Genomic DNA, 20,687 nt, shown 5'->3' with positions numbered 1-20,687 from the left:
AATATGATAGAGGCAGGTTCAATTAAGACATTCAAGAGGACATCGAATGATTATTTGTATAGAAATAGTGTACAACAGTTTGGGGACACACCACGAAATTGGTACTAGTTAATGATGCTCATTTATAGAGCTGGTGCAGGCATGATGGGTTGAAAACCTCCTTCTGCACTGTACCAATTCTGTGAAATGCCAAGCAATGGCCATTTCCAACAAGAGTGAATCTAATTATTGGTTCTATATGTTCAATGCCATTACGATCTCTGAATTCTTACTGTCAAAATGCTGGGGATTACCATTGACTGGAAAGTGAATTGGACCAACCAATTGATGCTATTGGCAACAAAAGCAGGAAGAGCCTAGGAACTCTTCAGTGAACAACTTGCCACCTGTTGCCCCAATGTTTATCCACCATTTACATGGTGATGCATCAATCAGTACTGAGCTGAATAAATGCAGTTCCGTTAACACTCAAGAAGCTCGACACCATCCATAGCAATACATCCATAGCTTGGTTGGCATTCTATCCCCCACAATCAACATTCACTGTTGTGGTTCTGTTCGCCGAGCTGGGAATTTGTCTTGCAAACGTTTTGTCCCCTGTCTAGGTGACATCTTCAGTGCTTGGGAGCCTCCTGTGAAGCGTTTCTGTGCTGTTTCCTCTGGCATTTATAGTGGCCTGTCTCTGCCGCTTCCGGTTGTCAGTTTGAGCTGTCCGCTGTAGTGGCCGGTATATTGGGTCCAGGTCGATGTGTTTGTTGATAGTCTGTGGATGAGTGCCATGCCTCTAGGAATTCCCTGGCTGTTCTCTGTTAGGCTTGCCCTATAATGGTAGTGTTGTCCCAGTCGAATTCATGTTGCTTGTCGTCTGTGTGTGTGGCTACTAAGGATAGCTGGTCGTGTCGTTTCGTGGCTAGTTGGTGTTCGTGTATACGGATCGTTAACTGTCTTCCTGTTTGTCCGATGTAGTGTTTTGTGCAGTCCTTGCATGGGATTTTGTACACTACATTAGTTTTGCACACAAACCAACAGCCACGCTCAGACAACAACTCACCAGAACAAAGGACCCGATACCCAACATGAGCAAAACTAATGTAGTGTACAAAATCCCATGCAAGGACTGCACAAAACACTACATCGGACAAACAGGAAGACAGTTAACGATCCGTATACACGAACACCAACTAGCCACGAAACGACACGACCAGCTATCCTTAGTAGCCACACACACAGACGACAAGCAGCATGAATTCGACTGGGACAACACTACCATTATAGGGCAAGCCAAACAGATAATAGCCAGGGAATTCCTAGAGGCATGGCACTCGTCCACAGACTCTATCAACAAACACATCGACCTGGACCCAATATACCGGCCACTACAGCGGACAGCTCGAACTGACAACCGGAAGTGGCAGAGACAGGCCACTATAAATGCCAGAGGAAACAGCACAGAAGCGCTTCACAGGAGGCTCCCAAGCACTGAGGATGTCACCTAGACAGGGGACGAAACGTCTGCAACACAAATTCCCAGCTCGGCGAACAGAACAACAACAACGAGCACCCGAGCTACAAATCTTCTCCCAAACTTTGATCAACATTCACTCCCATAAGCACTGGTGTAGAATAACATCAACGTATACATTCTACAAGATGAACTGCAGCAAGTTATTTGAGGCTCCTTCAAACATGAGCTTCCAAACACACAACTACTGCTATCTAAAAAGACAAAGGCAGCAGATATGTGGGAACAGTACCACCTGCCAGTTACCCTCCAAATCGCACATCATTCTGACGGAACCATATCCTGTTCCTTCTCCATTGACTGTGTCAAAGTTCTGTACTCCCTCTCTCAGAGCAGGGTGGGTGAACCTATATCCCAAGAAAGCAGCTCACCAACATCACGTCCAGGGTTAGTTTGGAATGGATGATAAATGCTGAACGTGGCAGTGACTCCCATACCCCACGAATGGATAACAAACAATTAGAACACAATCCAACAGTTAACTCTTTGCTAATCAAACATCTGCCCAAACAGAAGTAAAGTGCCTGAATTTTAAATGTAAGCAAAGATATACAGTATATTTAAAAAAAATTCTTGGAAGACTTAGTCATAGAGATGTACAGCATGGAAACAGACCCTTTGGTCCAATCCGTCCATGCTGACCATATATCTTAACCTAATCTAATCCCATTTGCCATTACTTGGCCCATATCCCTCTAAACCCTTTCTATTCATATACCTAACCAGATGCCCTTTAAATGCTGCAATTGTACCAGTCTCCACCACTTCCTCTGGTAGCTCATTTCATACACACACCACCTTCTGCGTGAAAAATTTGCCCCTTTGGTCTTTTTTATATCTTTCCCCTCTCACCCTAAACCTATGCCCTCTAGTTCTGGAATCCCACACCAAAGGGAAAAGGAAACAGTGGAGGCTGGTACAATTACAGCATTTGAAAATCATCTGGATGGATATATGAATAGGAAGGGTTTAGAGGGATATGGGCCAAGTGCTGGCAGATGGGACTAGATTAGGTTAGGATATATGGTCAGCATGGACGAGTTGGACTGAAGGGTCTGTTTCCATACTGTATATCTCTATAACTCTGTGACTTTGCCTATTTATCGTCTCCATGCCCCTCATGATTTTATAAACCTCAATAAGGTCACCCCTCAACCTCCAAAGTCCCAGGGTAAACACTCCCAGCCGATTCAGCCACTCCCTATTGCTCAAATCCTCCAACCCTGGCAACATCCTTGTAAATCTTTTCTGAACCCTTTCAAATTTCGCAACACCCTTCCAGTAGGAAGGAGACCAGAATTGCAAGGAATATTCCAAAAGTGGCCTAACCAAAGTCCTGCTTAACATGACCTCCCAACTCCTATACTCAATACTCTGACCAGTAAAGGAAAACATATCAACGCGGCCTTCTCTATCCTATCTCCCTGCGACTCTACTCTCAATGAGCTATGAACCTGCACTTTGAGGTCTCTTTGTTCAACAGCACTCCCTAGGCCCTTACCATTAAGTGTATAATTCCTCCTCTGATTTGGTTTTCCAAAATGCAGCACCTTATCTAAATTAAACTCCATCTGCCACTCCTCAGCCCAGTGGCCCAATTGATCAAGGTTTCGTTGTACTCTGAGGTAATCTTCTTTGCTGTCCACTGCACCTCCAATTTTGGTGACATCTGCAAATTTACTAACTATACCTTCTATGTTCGCATCCAAATCATTTATATAAATGACAGAAAGTAGTGGACCCAGCATCGATCCTTGTGGTACCCCACTGGCCACAGGCCTCCTGTTTGAAAAGCAACCCTCCACCACCACCCTCTGTCTTCTACCTTCGAGCCAGTTCTGTACCAAATGGCTAGCCTCTCCCTGTATTCCATGAGATCTAACCTTGCTAACCAGTGTCCCATGGGGAACTTGTCGAATGTCTTACTGAAGTCCAGAAAGATCATGTCCACCACTCTGCCCTCATCAATCCTCTTTGTTACTTCTTCAAAAAGCTCAGTCAAGTTTGTGAGACATTATGTCCCACTCACAAAATCATACTGACTATTCCTAATCAGCCTCTGCCTTTCCAAATACATGTAAATCCTGTCCTTCAGGATTTCCCACCACCGACGTCGCACTAACTGGTCTATAGTCCCCTGGCTTGTCCTTACCACCTTTTTTAAATGTGGCACTACGTTAGCCAACTTCCAGTCTTCCGGCATCTCACCTGAGACTATAGATGATACAAATATCTCAGTAAGAGCCCCAGCAGTCACTTCCCTAGATTCCCACAGAGATCTTGGCTAAACCTGATCAGGTCCTGGGGATTTATCCACTTTAACGCATTCAAGACATCCAGCACCACCACCTCTGTATTATGGACATTTTTCAAGATGTCATCATCTATTTCCCCACATTCTATATCTTGCATGTCCTTCTCCACGTAAATACTATGCAAAATACTCGTTTAGTATTTCCCCCATCTTCTGCGGCTCCACACATAGGCTGCCTTGCTGATCCTTGAGGGACTCTATTCTCTCCCTAGTTACCCTTTGTCCTTAATGTATTTATAAAAACTCATTGGATTCTCCATAACCCTATTTGCCAAAGCTGTCTCATGTCCCCTTTTTGCCCTCCTGATTTCCCTTTTAAGTATGCCACTACTGCCTTTATACTCTTCTAAGGATTCATTCGATCTCTCTGGTCTACCTGACAACCTAATGAAAGGCTTTTGCCCAAAACGTTGATTTCGCTGCTCCTTGGATGCTGCCTGAACTGCTGTGCTCTTCCAGCACCACTAATCCAGAATATGCTTCCTTGTTTTTCTAAAGAAAACACTCAATTTCTTTAGTCATCCAGCATTCCCTACACCTACCAGCTTTTCCTGTAACCCGCACAGAAATATACTGTCTCTGGACTCTCGTTATTTCATTTCTGAAGGCTTCCCATTTTCCAGCTGTCCCTTTACCTGTGAACATTTGCTCCCAGTCAGCTTTTAAAAGTCCTTGCCTAATACCATCAAAATTAGCCTTCCTTCAATTTAGAACTTCAACTGGTAGATCTGGTCTATACTTTTCAATCACTATTTTAAAGCTAATAGAATTATGGTCGCTGGCCCCAAACTGCTTCCCCACTGACACCTCAGTCATCTGTCCTGCCTTATTTCCCAAGAGTAGGTTAAGTTTTGCACCTTCTCTAGTAGGAACATCCACATACTGAATCAGGAAATTTTCTTGTGCACGCTTAACAAATTGCTCTCCATCTAAACCCTTAACACAATGGCAGTCCCAGTTTATGTTTGGAAAGTTAAAATCCCCTACCATAACCACCCTATTATTCTTACAGATAGCTGAAATCTCCTTACGAATATGTTTCTCAATTTCCTGCTGACTATGAGGGAGTCCATAAAATAATCCCAATAAGATGATCATCCCTTTTTTATTTCTCAGTTCCACCCATTCCCTGGATGTATTTCCAGGAATATCCTCCCAAAGTACGGCTGTAACGCTCCCCCTTATCAAAAATGCAACTCACCCTCCCTTCTTGACCCCCTTTCTAACCTTCCTGTAGCTTTTGTATCCTGGAACATTAAGCTGCCAGTCCTGCCCAATCCTGAGCCATGTTTCTGTAATTGTTATGATATCCCAGTCCACGTTCCTAACCATGCCCTAAGTTCATCTGCTTCCCCTGTTAGACCTCTTGCATTGAAGTAAATATAGTTTACTTTATCAGTCCGACCTTGTTCTGTGCTTTGTTCCTTCCTGCCCTCACTCCCTTTCACAACTGCACCAGTCTCAGATTGATCTCTTTCCTCAGTATCTCCCTGGGTCCTATCTCTTCCCCCCCCCCACCCCCACCCTCCAATCTTTCTAGTTTAAATCCTCCTGAGCAGCTCTGTCAAAGCTTCCTGCCAGTATATTAGTTTTGCTCCAATTCAGGTGAAATCCATCCCTGTACAGGTCACTTCTACCCCAAAAGAGGTTCCAATAATACAAAAATGTGAATCCTTCTCCACTGCCACACATTCATCTGCTCTACCCTCACTAGCTTGTAGGACTGGGAGTAATCCAGATAACACTACCCTTGATGACCTCTTTTTTAAAAAAAATTCCTGCCCAATTTTCTATATTCTCCCTTCATAATCTCATCCTTTTCCCTTCCTGTGTCGTTAGTTCCAACATGTACAATGACCTCCTGCTGGTGGCTCTTCCCTTTGAGAACATTCTGCACCCTTTCTGAGACATCCTTGATCCTGGCACCAGTGAAGCAACGCACCATTCTGATTTTTCACTGCTGGCAGCAGAAACGTCTGTCTGTGCTTCTGACTAGAGAGTCCCCTGTCATAATTGATCACTTGGAACCTGACGTACCCTTCATTACATTAGAGTCTATGTTGACACTACAAACCTGCTTGACAATAGCAACCAGATTTCAGTATTAGTTCATTGTCCCTAAAAGGCTTTTGGGGTGATCCTGACGTTATGAAAGTTTTTTTCCTTAATAGCCATGTTTCAGATTGCTTAGGTGACACAGTCTGGTGTTCATTTTCACATTGTGTAGGGCAAACTGGACTGGACAAAAAGTGCTAATTGAGCCAGAGACACTTACATCCTGTTAAAAAAAAAAGTTTAAGAGTGGGTAAAGTACAAATTACTTATTTCGATCCCAGTGACTAATTCCAGCATGGTTTTTGTTTAACTCTGTCCTATGCTACATGAATGTGTATATGTAAGGTTGTGTTTGAATTCTTGGGGACAACTTATGGGAATAGTCATGATGCTGAACCTGAGAGAAATATTGAGGGAAGCTCTAAGTTCTATTCTCATTAATAAGGAAATTCATATTTTAGAAAAAGGTGGCTGCTCAATCATCAAAAAAACAAACAACTGGAAAGAATTCTCTCGGACTGAAGAAAGCGAAGACTGTCAGAGCAATTTCTCAGGAAGCTTTAGACGATTACACACCAAGAAGTCTTCTGAAGAAATTCATGCAGACTGGTGAGCTACAACAGAATCTTGCAGTTCTTTAGATAACTGCTCAATATAGGAATCCTTTACTTAAATATATGAAAGTGAAAAAGAAGTCAAGATTTAGAAATCTTTTCAGATTTCTAAATTGAGAAGTTTTTAATCTGGCTAGAATTTATGTGAAAGTAGCTGTGCATTTTCACAGGCACAGTTGGCCTTCAGCATCTTACCCTAGTGGTAGCTAGTGTGTGAACCAAAACAATAAATATGAGAAAACAAATGAACAGTTGGAATATCACAGAGAAACATTATCCTTGTTCTGTCTTGATATCCACACATTTAAGGAAAAGCTGTTAGTTAGAATAAGAATACTATTGTTACGACATGGCGGTGAACCCTTCTGTTAATTAAACCAAACATCCAGATAAGCTCACTTCGTCTTGTAATCTGTTAAAATGTAAGTGACATCCAACTCCCAAATACCAGTATTTAAAGAAAATAATATCAATTTATTTTTAACTCTAGCAGTGAACATTAAGCAACAACTATTCACATCCCTTTCTTGTAACTGCTTATTATCTGTCTCCAACTCTATAATAATATACTGTTCCAATAAAGCACTTATTAAAATCACACCAACTTAATTTCAAAACCATACAGAGACTGTTGTCTCCGGTGTCTGTTTGTCTTCCAGCTGAAGATCTCCCTGGGTCTTCTTTTTACTGTGAATACATTTTACATGAAAAGGTACCTTTGATAGAGTGTGTTCCAAATGGCATTTGCTCTCTTGATAACAGTTACTCTGTCTGACTTTAAAACTGCCTGCCATTTTTGTACCCCCAACATCGGATTGTCTCGTTTGTTCAGTGCTGGCAAAAACAGTAAATTCAGACTTGATTTTAGTATCCTGGGGCATAACTTAAACTGATTAAATTCAAATTGTTGTCAAAACAGCAACCAACTAAGGTATCTATTTCACAGCCAAATGTTACATATTTCTAATTTTCCAGTGCATGCTGAGACTGCTAGTTAGCCATAAGACAGGTGCTTCCAAGCTCTCAGTTCAGAACAATATTCACTTCATAATACTATCATTGTGCCACAACAGCCCACTGATTATATCAACATAAATGTTGGAGGTGACTCTTTGTGTTATGTTAAAAGTCTTAAGACTATAAATCCTTGAACAAATCTTCTGTTTTCTTAACAGAGCTGGAATCTTCCCTGGTTAAGGTGGCAAATCCTACAATGAAAAGGTCTGTGCAAAAGAAATCTCAATCCAAGACAAAATTGTTATCTGGCAGGTATATAAGTTAATGAAGTAATAATGCATAGATCTTACTCCTCACGTGCATGATCTGTCAGTGAACTCCACTTGGACTGCAGCAGTTTGAGAAGGAACCTTGCCACCATTTTATTGAGAGCAATTAAAGACAGACAGTAAATCACGGAGATGTGACTCCAAGGGGATCAGGATTGGTAGCTGAATATTCAAAAAATAGGCAGGTGGGCAGAGGGGGTGGTGTTGTCATATTAGAATGAAATGAAATCAATAGTAAGAAACAAAGCAGGTCCAGATGGTGTAGAATCGAGGAACAAAAAACGCATAGTTGGAGTTATGTTGAGGCCTCCAAACAGTAGTCAGGAGCTGGGGCGCAAGATATACCAAGAGATAGAAAAGATATTTAGGAAAGGCAAAGTTACAGTGATCATGGGGGATTTTAATATGTAGGTGGACTGGGAAGATCAGGTTGGTAGTGGAATGTCTATGAGATCGCATTTTGGAGCAGCTTGTGATGCAACCCACTAGGGAACAGGCAATACTGGATTCATGGTGCAATGAGGCAGACTTTATAAGGAAGCTTAAGGTGGAAGAACCCTTAGGAGGCAGTGATTCATAAGATGATTGAATTTACTCTGCAATTTGAGAGGGAGAAGATAGAATCAGAGGTAATGGTATTAGAGCTGAACATAGGCAACCACAGAGGCATGAGGGTGGAGGTAGTTAGAATTGACTAGGAGAGGAGCCCAGCAAGAAAGACAGTGGAACTGCAAAGTCAGGGGTTTCTGGGGATAATTCAGAAGACACAGCAGAGATTCATCCTGAGGAAAAAGAAGCATGTTGCAGGCACGATGAGGCAACCATGGTTGACTCGGGAAGTCAGGGATAGCATGAAAGCTTACAATGTGGCGAAGGGCAGTGGGAAGCCAGAGGATTGGGAAGCTTACAAAGGCTAACAGAAGGCAACAAGAAAAGAAATAAAGAGAGAGAAGGCGGTAAGCAAGCCAGTAATATAAGAAGAGTGAAAGAGTTTCTTTAGATGTATAAAGAGCAAAAGTGAGGCAAAAGTGGACATTGAACTGCTGGAAAATGACGCTAAAGCTATAGAAGTGGGGAACAAGAAATTGGCTGAGGAACTGAATAATTATATTAATCTTCACAGTGGAAAACCTGAGTACTATCCCAAAAATTCAAGAGAGTGAGGGGGCAGAGCTGAGTATGGTGGCCATCACTAAGGAGAAGGTGTGAGAAGAAGTGGCCTGAAGATGGCTAAATACCTGGACTAGATGGACTGTACCAGAGTTCTAAGGGGATAGCTGAAGAGATGGTGGAGACGTTAGTGGTGATCTTTCAAGAATCACTAGAATCAGGAAGGGTCCCAGAGGACTGAAAAATTGCTAACCTGACATCTCTGTTTAAAAAGAGAGTATGGCAAAAGAGGGAAAATTACAGACTGATTAGCCTAATTTTGGTCATGGCTAAGATCCTGGAATCCATTGTGAAGGATGAGATTTCTAAATACATGGAAGTGTGTGATAAGATAGTGCAAAGTCTGCATGATTTCATCAAGGTGAGGTCATGCCCAACAAATCTTCTGGAATTATTTGAGGAAATAACAAGCAGGTTAGACTAAGGAGAGCCAATGGATGTTATCTAGCTGGACTTCAAGAAGGAGCTGCACAGGAGGCTACTGAGTAAGATAAGGGCCCATGGTGTCAGAGGCCAGTTGCTAGCATAGATAGAAGCTTGGCTGTCTAGCAGAAAGTAGACAGAGATGATAAAAGGGTTCTTCAGGATGGCAGCCAGTGACAATTGGTGTTCCCCAAGGCTCTGTGTTGGAATCGTAACTTTTCACTTAGGACATTAACGATCTCGATGAAAGCACTGAGGGCATTCTGGCTAAGTTTGCAGATGATACAAAGATAGTTAGAGGGACAGGTAGCATTGAGGAGACTGGGAAGCTGCAGAAGGATTTGGACAGGGTGGGAGAGTGGCCAAAGAAGTGGCAGATGGAGCACAGTGTGGGAAAGTGTGAGGTCATACACTTTGGTAGGAAGAGTAGAGGCATGGACTATTTTCTAAATGGGGAGAAAATTCAGAAGCTTGAAGTGCAAAGAGACTTCAAATCTAGGATTCTCTCTTCAAGTAAATTTGCAGGTTGAGTCAGTAGTTAGGAAGACAAATGCAAATGTGGCATTTATTTTGAGAGAACTTGCTTATATAAATGCAGGGATGTACTTCTGAGGCTCTATAAGACTCTGGTCACACCACATTTGGAATATTGTGCATAGTTTTGGGTCCCATATTTCAGGAAAGATGTAATGACCCTGAAGCGTATTCAGAAGAGGTTCACGAGAATGACTCCAGGAATGAAAAGCTTAACGTATGAGGAATGTTTTAGTACTCTGGGTCTATACTTGATGGAATTTAGAAGGATGGAAGTGTTCCAGTTGAAACATGCAGAGTACTGTATGGCCCGGACAGAGGAGCTGTTGGTAGATGTTTCCATTGGTAGGAGAGACGAGAAACCGAGGGCGCAGCCTTAGAGTAGAGGGAAGACGTTTTAGAACGGAGATAAGGAGAAACTTCTTCAGCAAGAGAGTGGTGAATCTATGCAATTCATTGCCACAGAAGGCTGTGGATGCCAAGTCATTGAGTATATTTAAAACTGAGATAAATAGGTTCTTGAGTAACAAGGGGATTGAGGGTTATGGGGAGAAAGTGGGAGAATGGGCTTGAGAAACTTTTCAGTCATGATTGAATGGTGGAGCAGACTTGATAGGCTGAATGGCTGAATTTCTGCTCCTCTATCTTATGGTCCAAATACTGTCCTAGTCAGTGACATGCCAATCCCATGAAAGAATAAAGAAAGATTGCAGAGTGTCAGCTGTGGCTCATTTCATAGACACCATTGCTTTGAATTAGAAGGCTGCAGATTCAAGTTTGACTTCAGGATTGTTGTTTTAGCCTGAGGTAGTGAAGCACGTTGGAGATGTCGTCTGTCAGATTATACCTTGAGTTTAGGCTTCATTTGCTCTCCAAGGATAGCATATAGTTGTCAACAGGGGCTTGCTGTGTACAAATTGTCGCCATGTTTCTTACATTACAATAGTGACTAACTACACTTCAACAGTATTCCATTGCCTCTGAAGCAATTTGGAGTGTCATCTGGCATGAAAATGCTGTGTAAATTGAATCTTTTTCTCATAGAATAAAGATTTTAAAGCCATTGGCATCATTTATTGGATGAGGATTTAGCAGATGGGGTGAAGTTGAAGTTTCTTCTCTGATGGTTGTGAATCAGTGCAATTCTTTACCACAAAGGGCTGTTGAGGCTGGGTCATGAAGTGTATTCAAGACTGAGATAAACAGATTTTTAATCAGTCAGAATCAAGAGTCATTGAGACAGACTGGAAAATGGAATTGAAGATTATCGGATCAGCCATGATCTCTTTGAATGGTAGAGTAGATTCAATGACCGAATATCCTAGTCCTGCTTCTGTGTCATATGTTCTTTTTTAGGTGTTCTTCATTCACAAATTATGCTATTAGTTTTCACAAGCTGTCTAATTGTCCGATGCACCATAGCAAGCATAATTCTGCTGTCACCTGCTTGCATGTTCATAACTGTTGTAATAAAAGTTACTGGAAATAGTAAGGAATGTTTAAGAAAATCCCTGAGTGATTCCTTATGCACATTTAGACTTGAGTTGCTGAAGAAGAGTGTAGCTCTCTTATCACCATCCTGGTTAAGCAGAGGCTGAGCTACCTGGCTTAATTTGCACTGTCAAACAAGCATTAAGCGAGTTTGACAGCCATTTTTATCAGAATTTAAAATTTTGATTTAAAAGAAGATTAAAAATTTGTACACCATGGGCTATCAGAACATTTGCTTAAATTATTCCTTTATTCTCAGTAATAACAGCTTTGGTGTAAGTTTGTCCGTGGAAGATGCCACAGAGCAGAGTTTGCCTGTTGACCGTACAAGTCAAAAACAGAAGATAAATGTTTCGGAGTTTGAAAAGGCAACACAAAAGAGTCTTCAACAAACAGTGGGTACGTGTGACTTAGCCTGATGATTCAATTATTTGAGAAATTGTTAGGTCAAGGATTTTTTTTCTGTTAAGTGTCATTGCAGTACAGAACGGTTTCATGCCCCACTCTATCCCCATAGTTCTGCAAGTTTATTCCAACAAGAGTTATCCAATTTCCTCATGAAATCATTGATTGCTTCCACTTCCACATTCTTAATGCAGGGAGATGCAGGTCATTAGCACTACTGCATTAAATGTTTTTCCTTGCATTCATCTGTACTTACTGACCAAAACCTTTCTTTGTTTACCTGCCTAAATTTTTTCCTAATCTTCTACATTTCAAATAATTCTCCCCTTAATCTCCTTCACTTCAGAGACCAATTCCAGCTTCTCCAATCTAACCTTGTTTTAAAAATCCTTCATTCTTGAAAGGTATGATCATATGAAATCGGAGCAGAAGTAGGCGACTTGGCCTCCTCTGCCATTCAATAAGAGACCGTCTAGTTATTTGAATTCCAAAACCTTTGTTTCTCTTGTCTAATAAAAATTTTATCTACTTCTGACTTCAAAATATTCTGTGACCCTACTTCCAGAGCATGCTGAGGCAGAGAGTTCCAAAATTGACAACTTTCTGAGGGAGAAAGGTTTTTCTTACCCCTAACCCGACCCCTAAAAGTTCTGGGCTCACTTAAAAGGGTAAGCGTCCTTTCCACATCCACCGTATGAGCACTATTTAGGACCTTATACACCAATCAAGTTATCCCTCACCCTTCTAAACACTCATGGAAACGAGCCCAGTTTGTCCAAACTGTCCTTGTAAGACAACCCACTTGTACCAGGTATCAATCTAATTAACCTCCTCCTAACCTTCAAATCACCTCCAATGCATTTAGATCCTCATATAACTAAAGAGATGAAACAAAATTGCACTGAGTAATTAAGATGTGTCGGGTCCTATATAACTGAACCATAACATTCTTCCCTTAATGTTCAATTCCTCTTTTAAAAGAAGATTGCATTCCATTGGCACTCTTGATTACACGCATCTTGTCATTTTGATAAATCTCTGCATGACAAACTTTTACTAAAGAATGCTTGTAAAAGGTGAGCTTTCTGTTTAGATCAACAGTATGATATTTTCAAATAGGTAAAAGTGAGGACTGCAGATGCTGGAAATCAGAGTCTCGATTAGAGTGGTGCTGGAAAAGCACAGCAGGTCAGGCAGCATCCGAGGAGCAGGAAAATCGACATTTCAGGCAAAAGCCCTTCATCAGGAATCATTTTCCTGCTGAAGGGCTTTTGCCTGAAATGTCGATTTTCCTGCTCCTCGGATGCTGCCTGACCTGCTGTGCTTTTCCAGCACCACTCTAATCTAGACTCTGATATTTCCAAATGTTAGTGCTATCTAAAGTAGTAGTTTTAAAGGGGATAATGTTTACATAACTTTGGCGCCTTCTATTCTCCTGAACACAATTTGTCAGTAAATGGAGACAAGGAGTTCTATTCTGGCTTTCAGAGGGAGCAGTTCTGTAACAGCACCGTAAGGTCCTAGTAATTGGGCCTGACCAAATTTATTGATATTTGTGTTCCCATGCAATATGCTTCTGATAAAAGAACAGTGTCACATCTGTAGATATTCTGTGGTATATCCTTTACCACTAATCATGATACAGATCCAAGACAAAGCAAAGATACAGGAACAATGGTGGCAGTGAACTCCTTTAAACAACCTTTGCCCAATATCCCATACTGAAACAGGTAGTAAGTATTACGTGCTGCCACCAGTTGTCACCTGAGAGTGCAGTCACCTGAGAGAATACCATATGGTTGCAGTGGTGCGATTCTGACCCCACACCATGAGGAAAGTCATCCAAAGACCCAGAAGAAAAGCAAAAAATTCAAGCAAGGAAGCTTGCAATTTTAAAATCATTACTACTTTAAGATGATGAGTCGGTGGACTGGGGTGGGCAAAGTCAGAAGTCACACAATACCAGGTTATAGTCCAACAGGTTTATTTGAAATCGCAAGCTTTCGGAGTGCTAATACTTTGTCTGATGAAGTGGAGGGAAGTGTACAGGCACAGAATTTATAGGCAGAGAGATAATTGCAAGCAATTAAGAATGTCAGAAGATAGTACAAATGGTGTGAGTGGAGAATCGACAGGCTGATTAACAAGTCTCTGCAGGTGATCAAAAGTGTCAGATGGTGTGGGTCAAGTGTCAATAGCTGAATAGCAACTAAAGGAATGACCAATGATCCGATTAATTATGTCAGAGAGATAATTACAAAAAATCAAAAATAAGATGGTGCAAAAGACAAACCAAATGGCTGGAATAACATGATAGGGGTAAGGGTTGCATGAAGGTCTAACCAAAGTAATAAGTAACCAAAACTGTACAAACTAATTAAGGTAGACAGAAAATTAAGGTAGAGAGTTATCAAAGTGATAGTGTCAAAACAGGATTAAGGAGAATTTTGCAAACATAGAATACTCTGGTAGGGTTACATATAGCATGACATGAACCCAAGATCATGGTTGAGGCCATCTTTGTGAGTATGGAACTTGCTTATAGGTTTCTGCTTGGTGATTCAATGATGTTGTGTATCTTGGAGGACACTCACCGAAGATTGGAGGCTGAATGTCCTTGACTGCTGCTGTGTTGCCCGACTGGAAGGGAACACTCCAGCCTGGCAATTGTTACGTGGTATCCATTCATCTGTTGTCATAGTATCTGCATGGTCTCGCCGAAATACCATGCCTTGGGGCATCCTTTCACATAGTGTAGACAACATTGGCCGAGTCACGTGAGTGCCTACCGTGTACATTATGGGTAGTGTTCCCACGTATGATGTAGTATCCATATTGATGAACTGGCATGAGTTGCAGGGGTTGTTGTGGCAGTGTTGAGGTCGTTGTTCTCCTGAAGGCTGGCGAGTGTGCTGTGAACAATGGTCTGTTTGAGGTTCAGTGGTTGAAGGTGAGATGTAAAGATGTAGGTATGGTCTTGATGAGATGATTGTCATCTTTGATGAAATATAGAATGCTGTGAAAAACATGGGGTAGTTTCTCCATTCTGGGGAAGTACTGGATGATGAACAGTCCTTTATCAGTAGTGTCTCGTATCTGTCTTTTGAGGAGGTTGTTGCGGTTTTTCGCTGTACCACCTCTGAATTGGTGCTTGATGAGTTGAGCTGTGGGCCTGAGTCACATCTGGGCCAGAAGGATGGCAGTTTCCTTCCTTCAAGGACATCAGTGAATCAGATGAGTTTTTCTGACAGTCAGCAATGGCCACGATTATATTATTAATTCCAGATATTTATTGAATTTAAATTCCATCATCTGCTGCGGCCGGATTTGAACCCTGGGTCCCCAGGACATTATGTTGGTTTCTGGATAAACAGTCCAGTGATAATTTCACTAGGCGTTGCCTCCCCTTTAAGAATTCAGCGTTCAGCAGGATCTATCAACAATTTCATTAATGACCTCTACAACATGGCAGAAAATTGTGCTTATGGAGCTTTGAAATCAAAATTTATAAGAGATAGTGTTCTTGGAATTTTTGAGGAAACTTTGCCAGATTTCCCACAGTCCAAAGATGGTTAACTTTGGAAAAAGCTATTTAAATAATGTAGAAGCAAAATTTGAGACTGACTTATGGAGAGATCTTGAGAGGAGATGACCATCATAACTATAAGAGGCAAAAGAGTTATTTAACTTTATGTGGTGCAGATGTTCTAGAGAGTCATGTGCCAAGCCCATTCTGAGAACATGCCAAGCATCTATGATAAAAACCAGTGGCAGTGCTGTGGGACAACAAGGGCTCACAGACACAATGTCTAGCCATCACTAATGAATGCTGCACTTATCAGAATATCGAGAAGGAAACAATTTTAGAACAGTGGGAGTACTGGTGATCACACATAGAAAGAGGCATGCATTGTAGGACATCATCTATCTTAAGAAAAGATAACTGTATTTGACAAGATACCTTTGTTGGAGAAGATATCCACTACCTAAGAGAATTAACCAATCTAGACAAGCCAAAGAAATCATTATTTGCTCAAGTAAATCCATCGCCTGTTGATTTTATGTTTGATAAAGGAACAACTGTTACTGTCCTGTCAGCGCACGCTGAAGAAGCAGAAATTACACCCTACAGAAATAAGAATAAATGGTGCAGATGAAATAATGGAATGAGTTGCCAGAGGAAGTGGTGGAGGCTGCTACAATTACAGCATTTAAAAGGCATCTGGATGGGTATATGAATAGGAATGGTTTGGAGGGATATGGGCCAAATGCTGGCAAATGGGACTAGATTAGGTTAGGGTATCTGGGTGGCATGGGCGAGTTGGACCGAAGGATCTGTTTCCATGCTGTATATCTCTATGACTCTCTGTCAAAAGCATGGGAATATAATTACATGACAATGTAATACACACGCAGTTGAAAATGTGTGTGTTGTTCACAGTCAATGTACATGCATGCCTTGACTTCATCACAAGAGTTAGAGGGGATCAACAACGTCTTAGAAAACACCTGGTCCAGAAGAAAACAGCTGTCCATCTGGCCCATGAACAAGTCATTACTGATTAGCCAGTCAAGGTGCAAGCTGTAGAAGATTTGAGTGGTCTTTGCAGACTCATGACTGAACCAACTAGAAGAGAAAATCAAGTAAGATTAATTATGTTCCGATATGAGGGCACTTTAACATTACCATCAGTCGTGTGAGGTTCTTTTATGTTGACAATTATCAATTCTTTGTCTTCTAAACTAAGCAGTCTATGTCAGTGATAGAGTGCTGAGTGAATAATAATAATGTGCTTGATAGTCTGAAAAAAACATTAATTCACCAGGCAAACAATTCACCATCCAGTCTGATCAACAACTCGATGCATGTAAGTTACACATGATTTGATGGGAACCACGATGGAGAAGAAATCCTGCTGGGTCTAAACATTCTGGAACCTGCAAAAGAAAGAGATTACCTGTTCCCAATACATGATCCAAAAATCTAGAATAATACAAGGAAGAAAGAACGTATTTCGACAGAGCATCCGTCTTCCATGGAAAACATTTAGGAGATTAAGGTAATGGACCAACAACTTCTCCAAAGAGCAACACCCTCTGCAACGCATATAAGAATGTGAAAATATCTTTCAGCAGAGAAATTATCCATAGGTCCAAATGACAGTCAACAGTCGTCAAGCAAGAGACCTTCCACTCTTCCAAGGCCAAAGAGAGTGCATTCTGAAGAAAGTTTGGCATATCCAGACAGTGTGCATTTGTTAAGATTTGGAGAAGAATAGTAGTAAATGACGGTACGATGAGTTAACAATGGCTGCTTAAAGCGTGGAGTAGCTGCTTTAAATAGTTTTGAAGATAGTTTTTAAATAGTTTTGAATGTGGTGCCCTTGTTCAAGAAGGGGAGCAGGGATACCCCGAGTAACTATAGGCCAGTGAGTCTCACTTCTGTTGTGGGCAAAGTCTTAGAGAGAATTGTAAGGGATAGGATTTATGAACATCTGGATAGGAATAATGTGATCAAGGATAGTCAGCATGGTTTTGTGAAGGGCAGGTCGTGCCTCACAAACCTTATTGAATTCTTTGAGAAGGTGACCAAGGAAGTGGACGAGGGTAAAGCAGTAGATGTGGTGTACATGGATTTTAGCAAGGCGCTCGATAAGGTACCCCATGGCAGGCTAATGCAAAAACTACGGAGGTATGGCATTGAGGGTGCATTAGAGGTTTGGATTAGAAATTGGCTGGCTGGAAGGAGACAGAGGGTAGTAGTTGATGGTATAGGTTCATCTTGGAGCGCAGTTACTAGCGGTGTTCCACAAGGATCTGTTTTGGGACCATTGCTGTTTGTCATTTTTATAAATGACCTGGCGGAGGGGCTTGAAGGCTGGGTGAGCAAGTTTGCAGATGACATGAAAGTCGGTGGAGTTTTTAGATTAGATTAGATTACTTACAGTGTGGAAACAGGCCCTTCGGCCCAACAAGTCCACACCGCCCCGCCGAAGCGCAACCCACCCATACCCCTACATCTACCCCTTACCTAACACTACGGGCAATTTAGTATGGCCAATTCACCTGACCTGCACATCTTTGGAGTGTGGGAGGAAACCGGAGCACCCGGAGGAAACCCACGCAGACACGGGGAGAACGTGCAAACTCCACACAGAGAGTCGCCTGAGGCGGGAATTGAACCCGGATCTCTGGCGCTGTGAGGCAGCAGTGCTAACCATTGTGCCACCATTGTGGACAGCGAAGAAGAATGTGGCAGGTTACAGCGGGATATAGATAAGTTGCAGAGCTGGGCAGAAAGGTGGCAAATGGAATTCAATGTAGCTAAGTATGAAGTCATTCACTTTGGTAGGAGTAACAAGAAGATGAATTACTGGGCTAATGGTAGGCTACTTGGCAGTGTGGATGAGCAGAGGGATCTTGGTGTCCATGTACACAGATCTTTGAAAGTTGCCACCCAAGTAAATAGTGCTGTGAAGAAGGCATATGGTGTACTGGGCTTTATTGGTAGAGGAATTGAGTTCCGGAGTCCTGAGGTCATGTTGCAGTTGTATAAGACTCTGGTGCGGCCTCATCTGGAGTATTGTGTGCAGTTTTGGTCGCCATACTATAGGAAGGATGTGGAGGCATTGGAACGAGTACAGAGGAGGTTTACCAGGATGTTGCCTGGCATGGTAGGAAGATCGTATGAGGAAAGGCTGAGGCACTTGGGGCTTTTTTCATTGGAGAAAAGAAGGTTTAGGGGAGATTTGATAGAGATGTACAAGATGATTAGGGGTTTAGATAGGGTTGACAGTGAGAACCTTTTTCCGCTAATGAAGTCGGTTGTTACTAGGGGACACAGCTTTAAATTAAGGGCTGGTAGGTATAGGACAGATGTTAGGGGTAGATTTTTTACTCAGCGGGTTGTGAGTTCATGGAATGCCCTGCCAGTAGCAGTGGTGGACTCTCCCTCTTTATGGTCATTTAAGCGGGCATTGGACAAGCATATGGAGGTTATTGGGCTAGTGTAGGTTAGGTAGGCTTCGGTCGGCGCAATATCGAGGGCCGAAGGGCCTGTACTGCGCTGTATTTTTCTATGTTCTATGTTCTCTGTTAATATTCATGTTCCATTGCCTCTACCTATTCTATTGACGTCACACAATCTAGAGTGCTACTCTAGCTTTCAGAGGAAGAAGATGTATTTGTACCAGCTTTCTAAGGTTTTCTTAATTACGCCTGAGTAAATGTATTTGTACTTACTGCTATCATGTAGTAAATATTTTCTACGAATTGTGTGCCTGTAGTGGTATATCCTCTGCCATAAAGGGCTGCAGGTTATAAAGATAAAAAGAGTGAGGTTGTATAAAGCCACCAAACCTTCTTTGTCTTTGGTCTTCCCAATGAATAGGTCCAAGACCAATCAAAGATGAAAAAGGTTGTTGGCAATAAACAACCCCTTGCCAGTACTACACACTGGTAAGGGTGGCAAATATCACAAAAATGCCAGCAGTGGTCATTTGGGAAGATAGCACATTCAGTTCCTCTGATCCCTTAAAAAAATGATAATTTAGTCAAGTAATGAACATTGATCTTTTCCTGCCTGACAATGTCTGTGTCTATTTAATTTGTCTTCCATTATGCTAGTTGCCAGATGAAGCAGTGATTATAGCAAGTAAGCTTGATCAGTCATTCCAGAACAGACCTAGTCAACCTAGATGTCAGAGCCGGAAAACATAGTTCCAAAGGCATCTGTTGGTTCTCTGAAGTTTCTCCTTCCCACCATGCTTGCCATATTGATATGTCATGTCTCAACTTAGCTCTATACTTTAGATGGAAATATCCCTATTTACTAACATGTTTCTGCCGATTTGATTTGAATTTAAACTTGTCTCTTTCAAGGTCAGGCTGAGATCTTTTGTACAACTGTTCTTGACAAAGTTAAATAGCTTTTTATTCTTTGTCAGCTAGTACCTTTTTAAAATCCTGATTATGAACATTTTTCAACTTTCTCTTTTGGGAAAAATGTACCTTGTTAATTATCATTATCAAATCAGTGCCTTTGCATCCCTACAATTCTTCGGATTAGCCCATCTGTATCCCCTCAATACCTGCAACATTCTTTATCTGCTTCACAACCAGCATTGTCCACTGTATTCTAAGACTGGCAGCATCAGTGATTGATCATGTGCAGATTCTGGCTCAATGTTAATATTTCAGTACATTCCAATACTTGGTATGTTTTTCACGCTACTGAGTATTGTTGCAATACTTTGAATTTATTGTCAGATCTCTTTAAATTTCCAATCACTTTCAGTTTCTTTCATTTTGCAATGATGCTTCAGTGCCAAGTGGACCAGATTTCAAAAAATAATTAGTTTTCATTTTTCCATGCAGCTGTTAAAGGTACATTAATTGACCTACTCTTCATGTATCTACTTGAGATAATTAAATAAATATTCACATTTTTGTTGCCTGTATTTCATCACATTCAGTACTGGGGGAGATGGCTGGTGGCTTCAGCCTTGAAAATTCTCATCTGTTTGCTCAAGTTCTTCCGTTACGTCACTCTTCTCTATTTTGCTGACCATTTGTGGCCCTTTAACCTTCTTCAAAAGGTTAAACAGCTTCCACTATCAGAAGGGTCACTAATCTGACTGACAGATCTAATGTAATTGACAAATGAAAATGAGAAGTGATGTGAGACTTATGATATAAAGTGGCAAACTGTTCTGATCTGAAATGCCTGAAAGGTGGGAGCAAATTCACTCGTAAGTTTCAGAAGTGAATTAGTTAAATACTTGAATTAGGAAAATAAAACATTGGGCTTTGGATAAGAGCAGGGGAATAGGACCAGCTCAATATCTGTCTTCATGCTTTCAGAAAAGCTTCTT

The 20,687-nt window shown here is 41.5% G+C and overlaps 1 protein-coding gene across 4 annotated transcripts in view; it reads left to right on the top strand.

Moving 5' to 3' along the window:
• Positions 1-20,687, top strand: part of cenpt (centromere protein T) — a 68,680-nt gene that overhangs the window by 12,621 nt on the left and 35,372 nt on the right. For 3 of the 4 annotated variants that reach the window (XM_072547447.1, XM_072547445.1, XM_072547446.1), the window contains 3 exons: positions 6,353-6,500; positions 7,681-7,774; positions 11,669-11,808. In XM_072547447.1, the coding sequence (XP_072403548.1) occupies positions 6,353-6,500; positions 7,681-7,774; positions 11,669-11,808 (382 nt within the window). The remainder of the gene's footprint in view (positions 1-6,352; positions 6,501-7,680; positions 7,775-11,668; positions 11,809-20,687) is intronic. The other variant, XM_072547448.1, reaches the window with a different exon arrangement.

The sequence above is a fragment of the Chiloscyllium punctatum genome, chromosome 26 (assembly GCF_047496795.1).
Source record: "Chiloscyllium punctatum isolate Juve2018m chromosome 26, sChiPun1.3, whole genome shotgun sequence".
In the NCBI taxonomy this organism is placed as follows: Eukaryota; Metazoa; Chordata; class Chondrichthyes; order Orectolobiformes; family Hemiscylliidae; genus Chiloscyllium; species Chiloscyllium punctatum.
The sequence above is the reverse complement of the archived record's forward strand: the minus strand, read 5'-3'. Positions and strand labels throughout refer to the sequence as shown.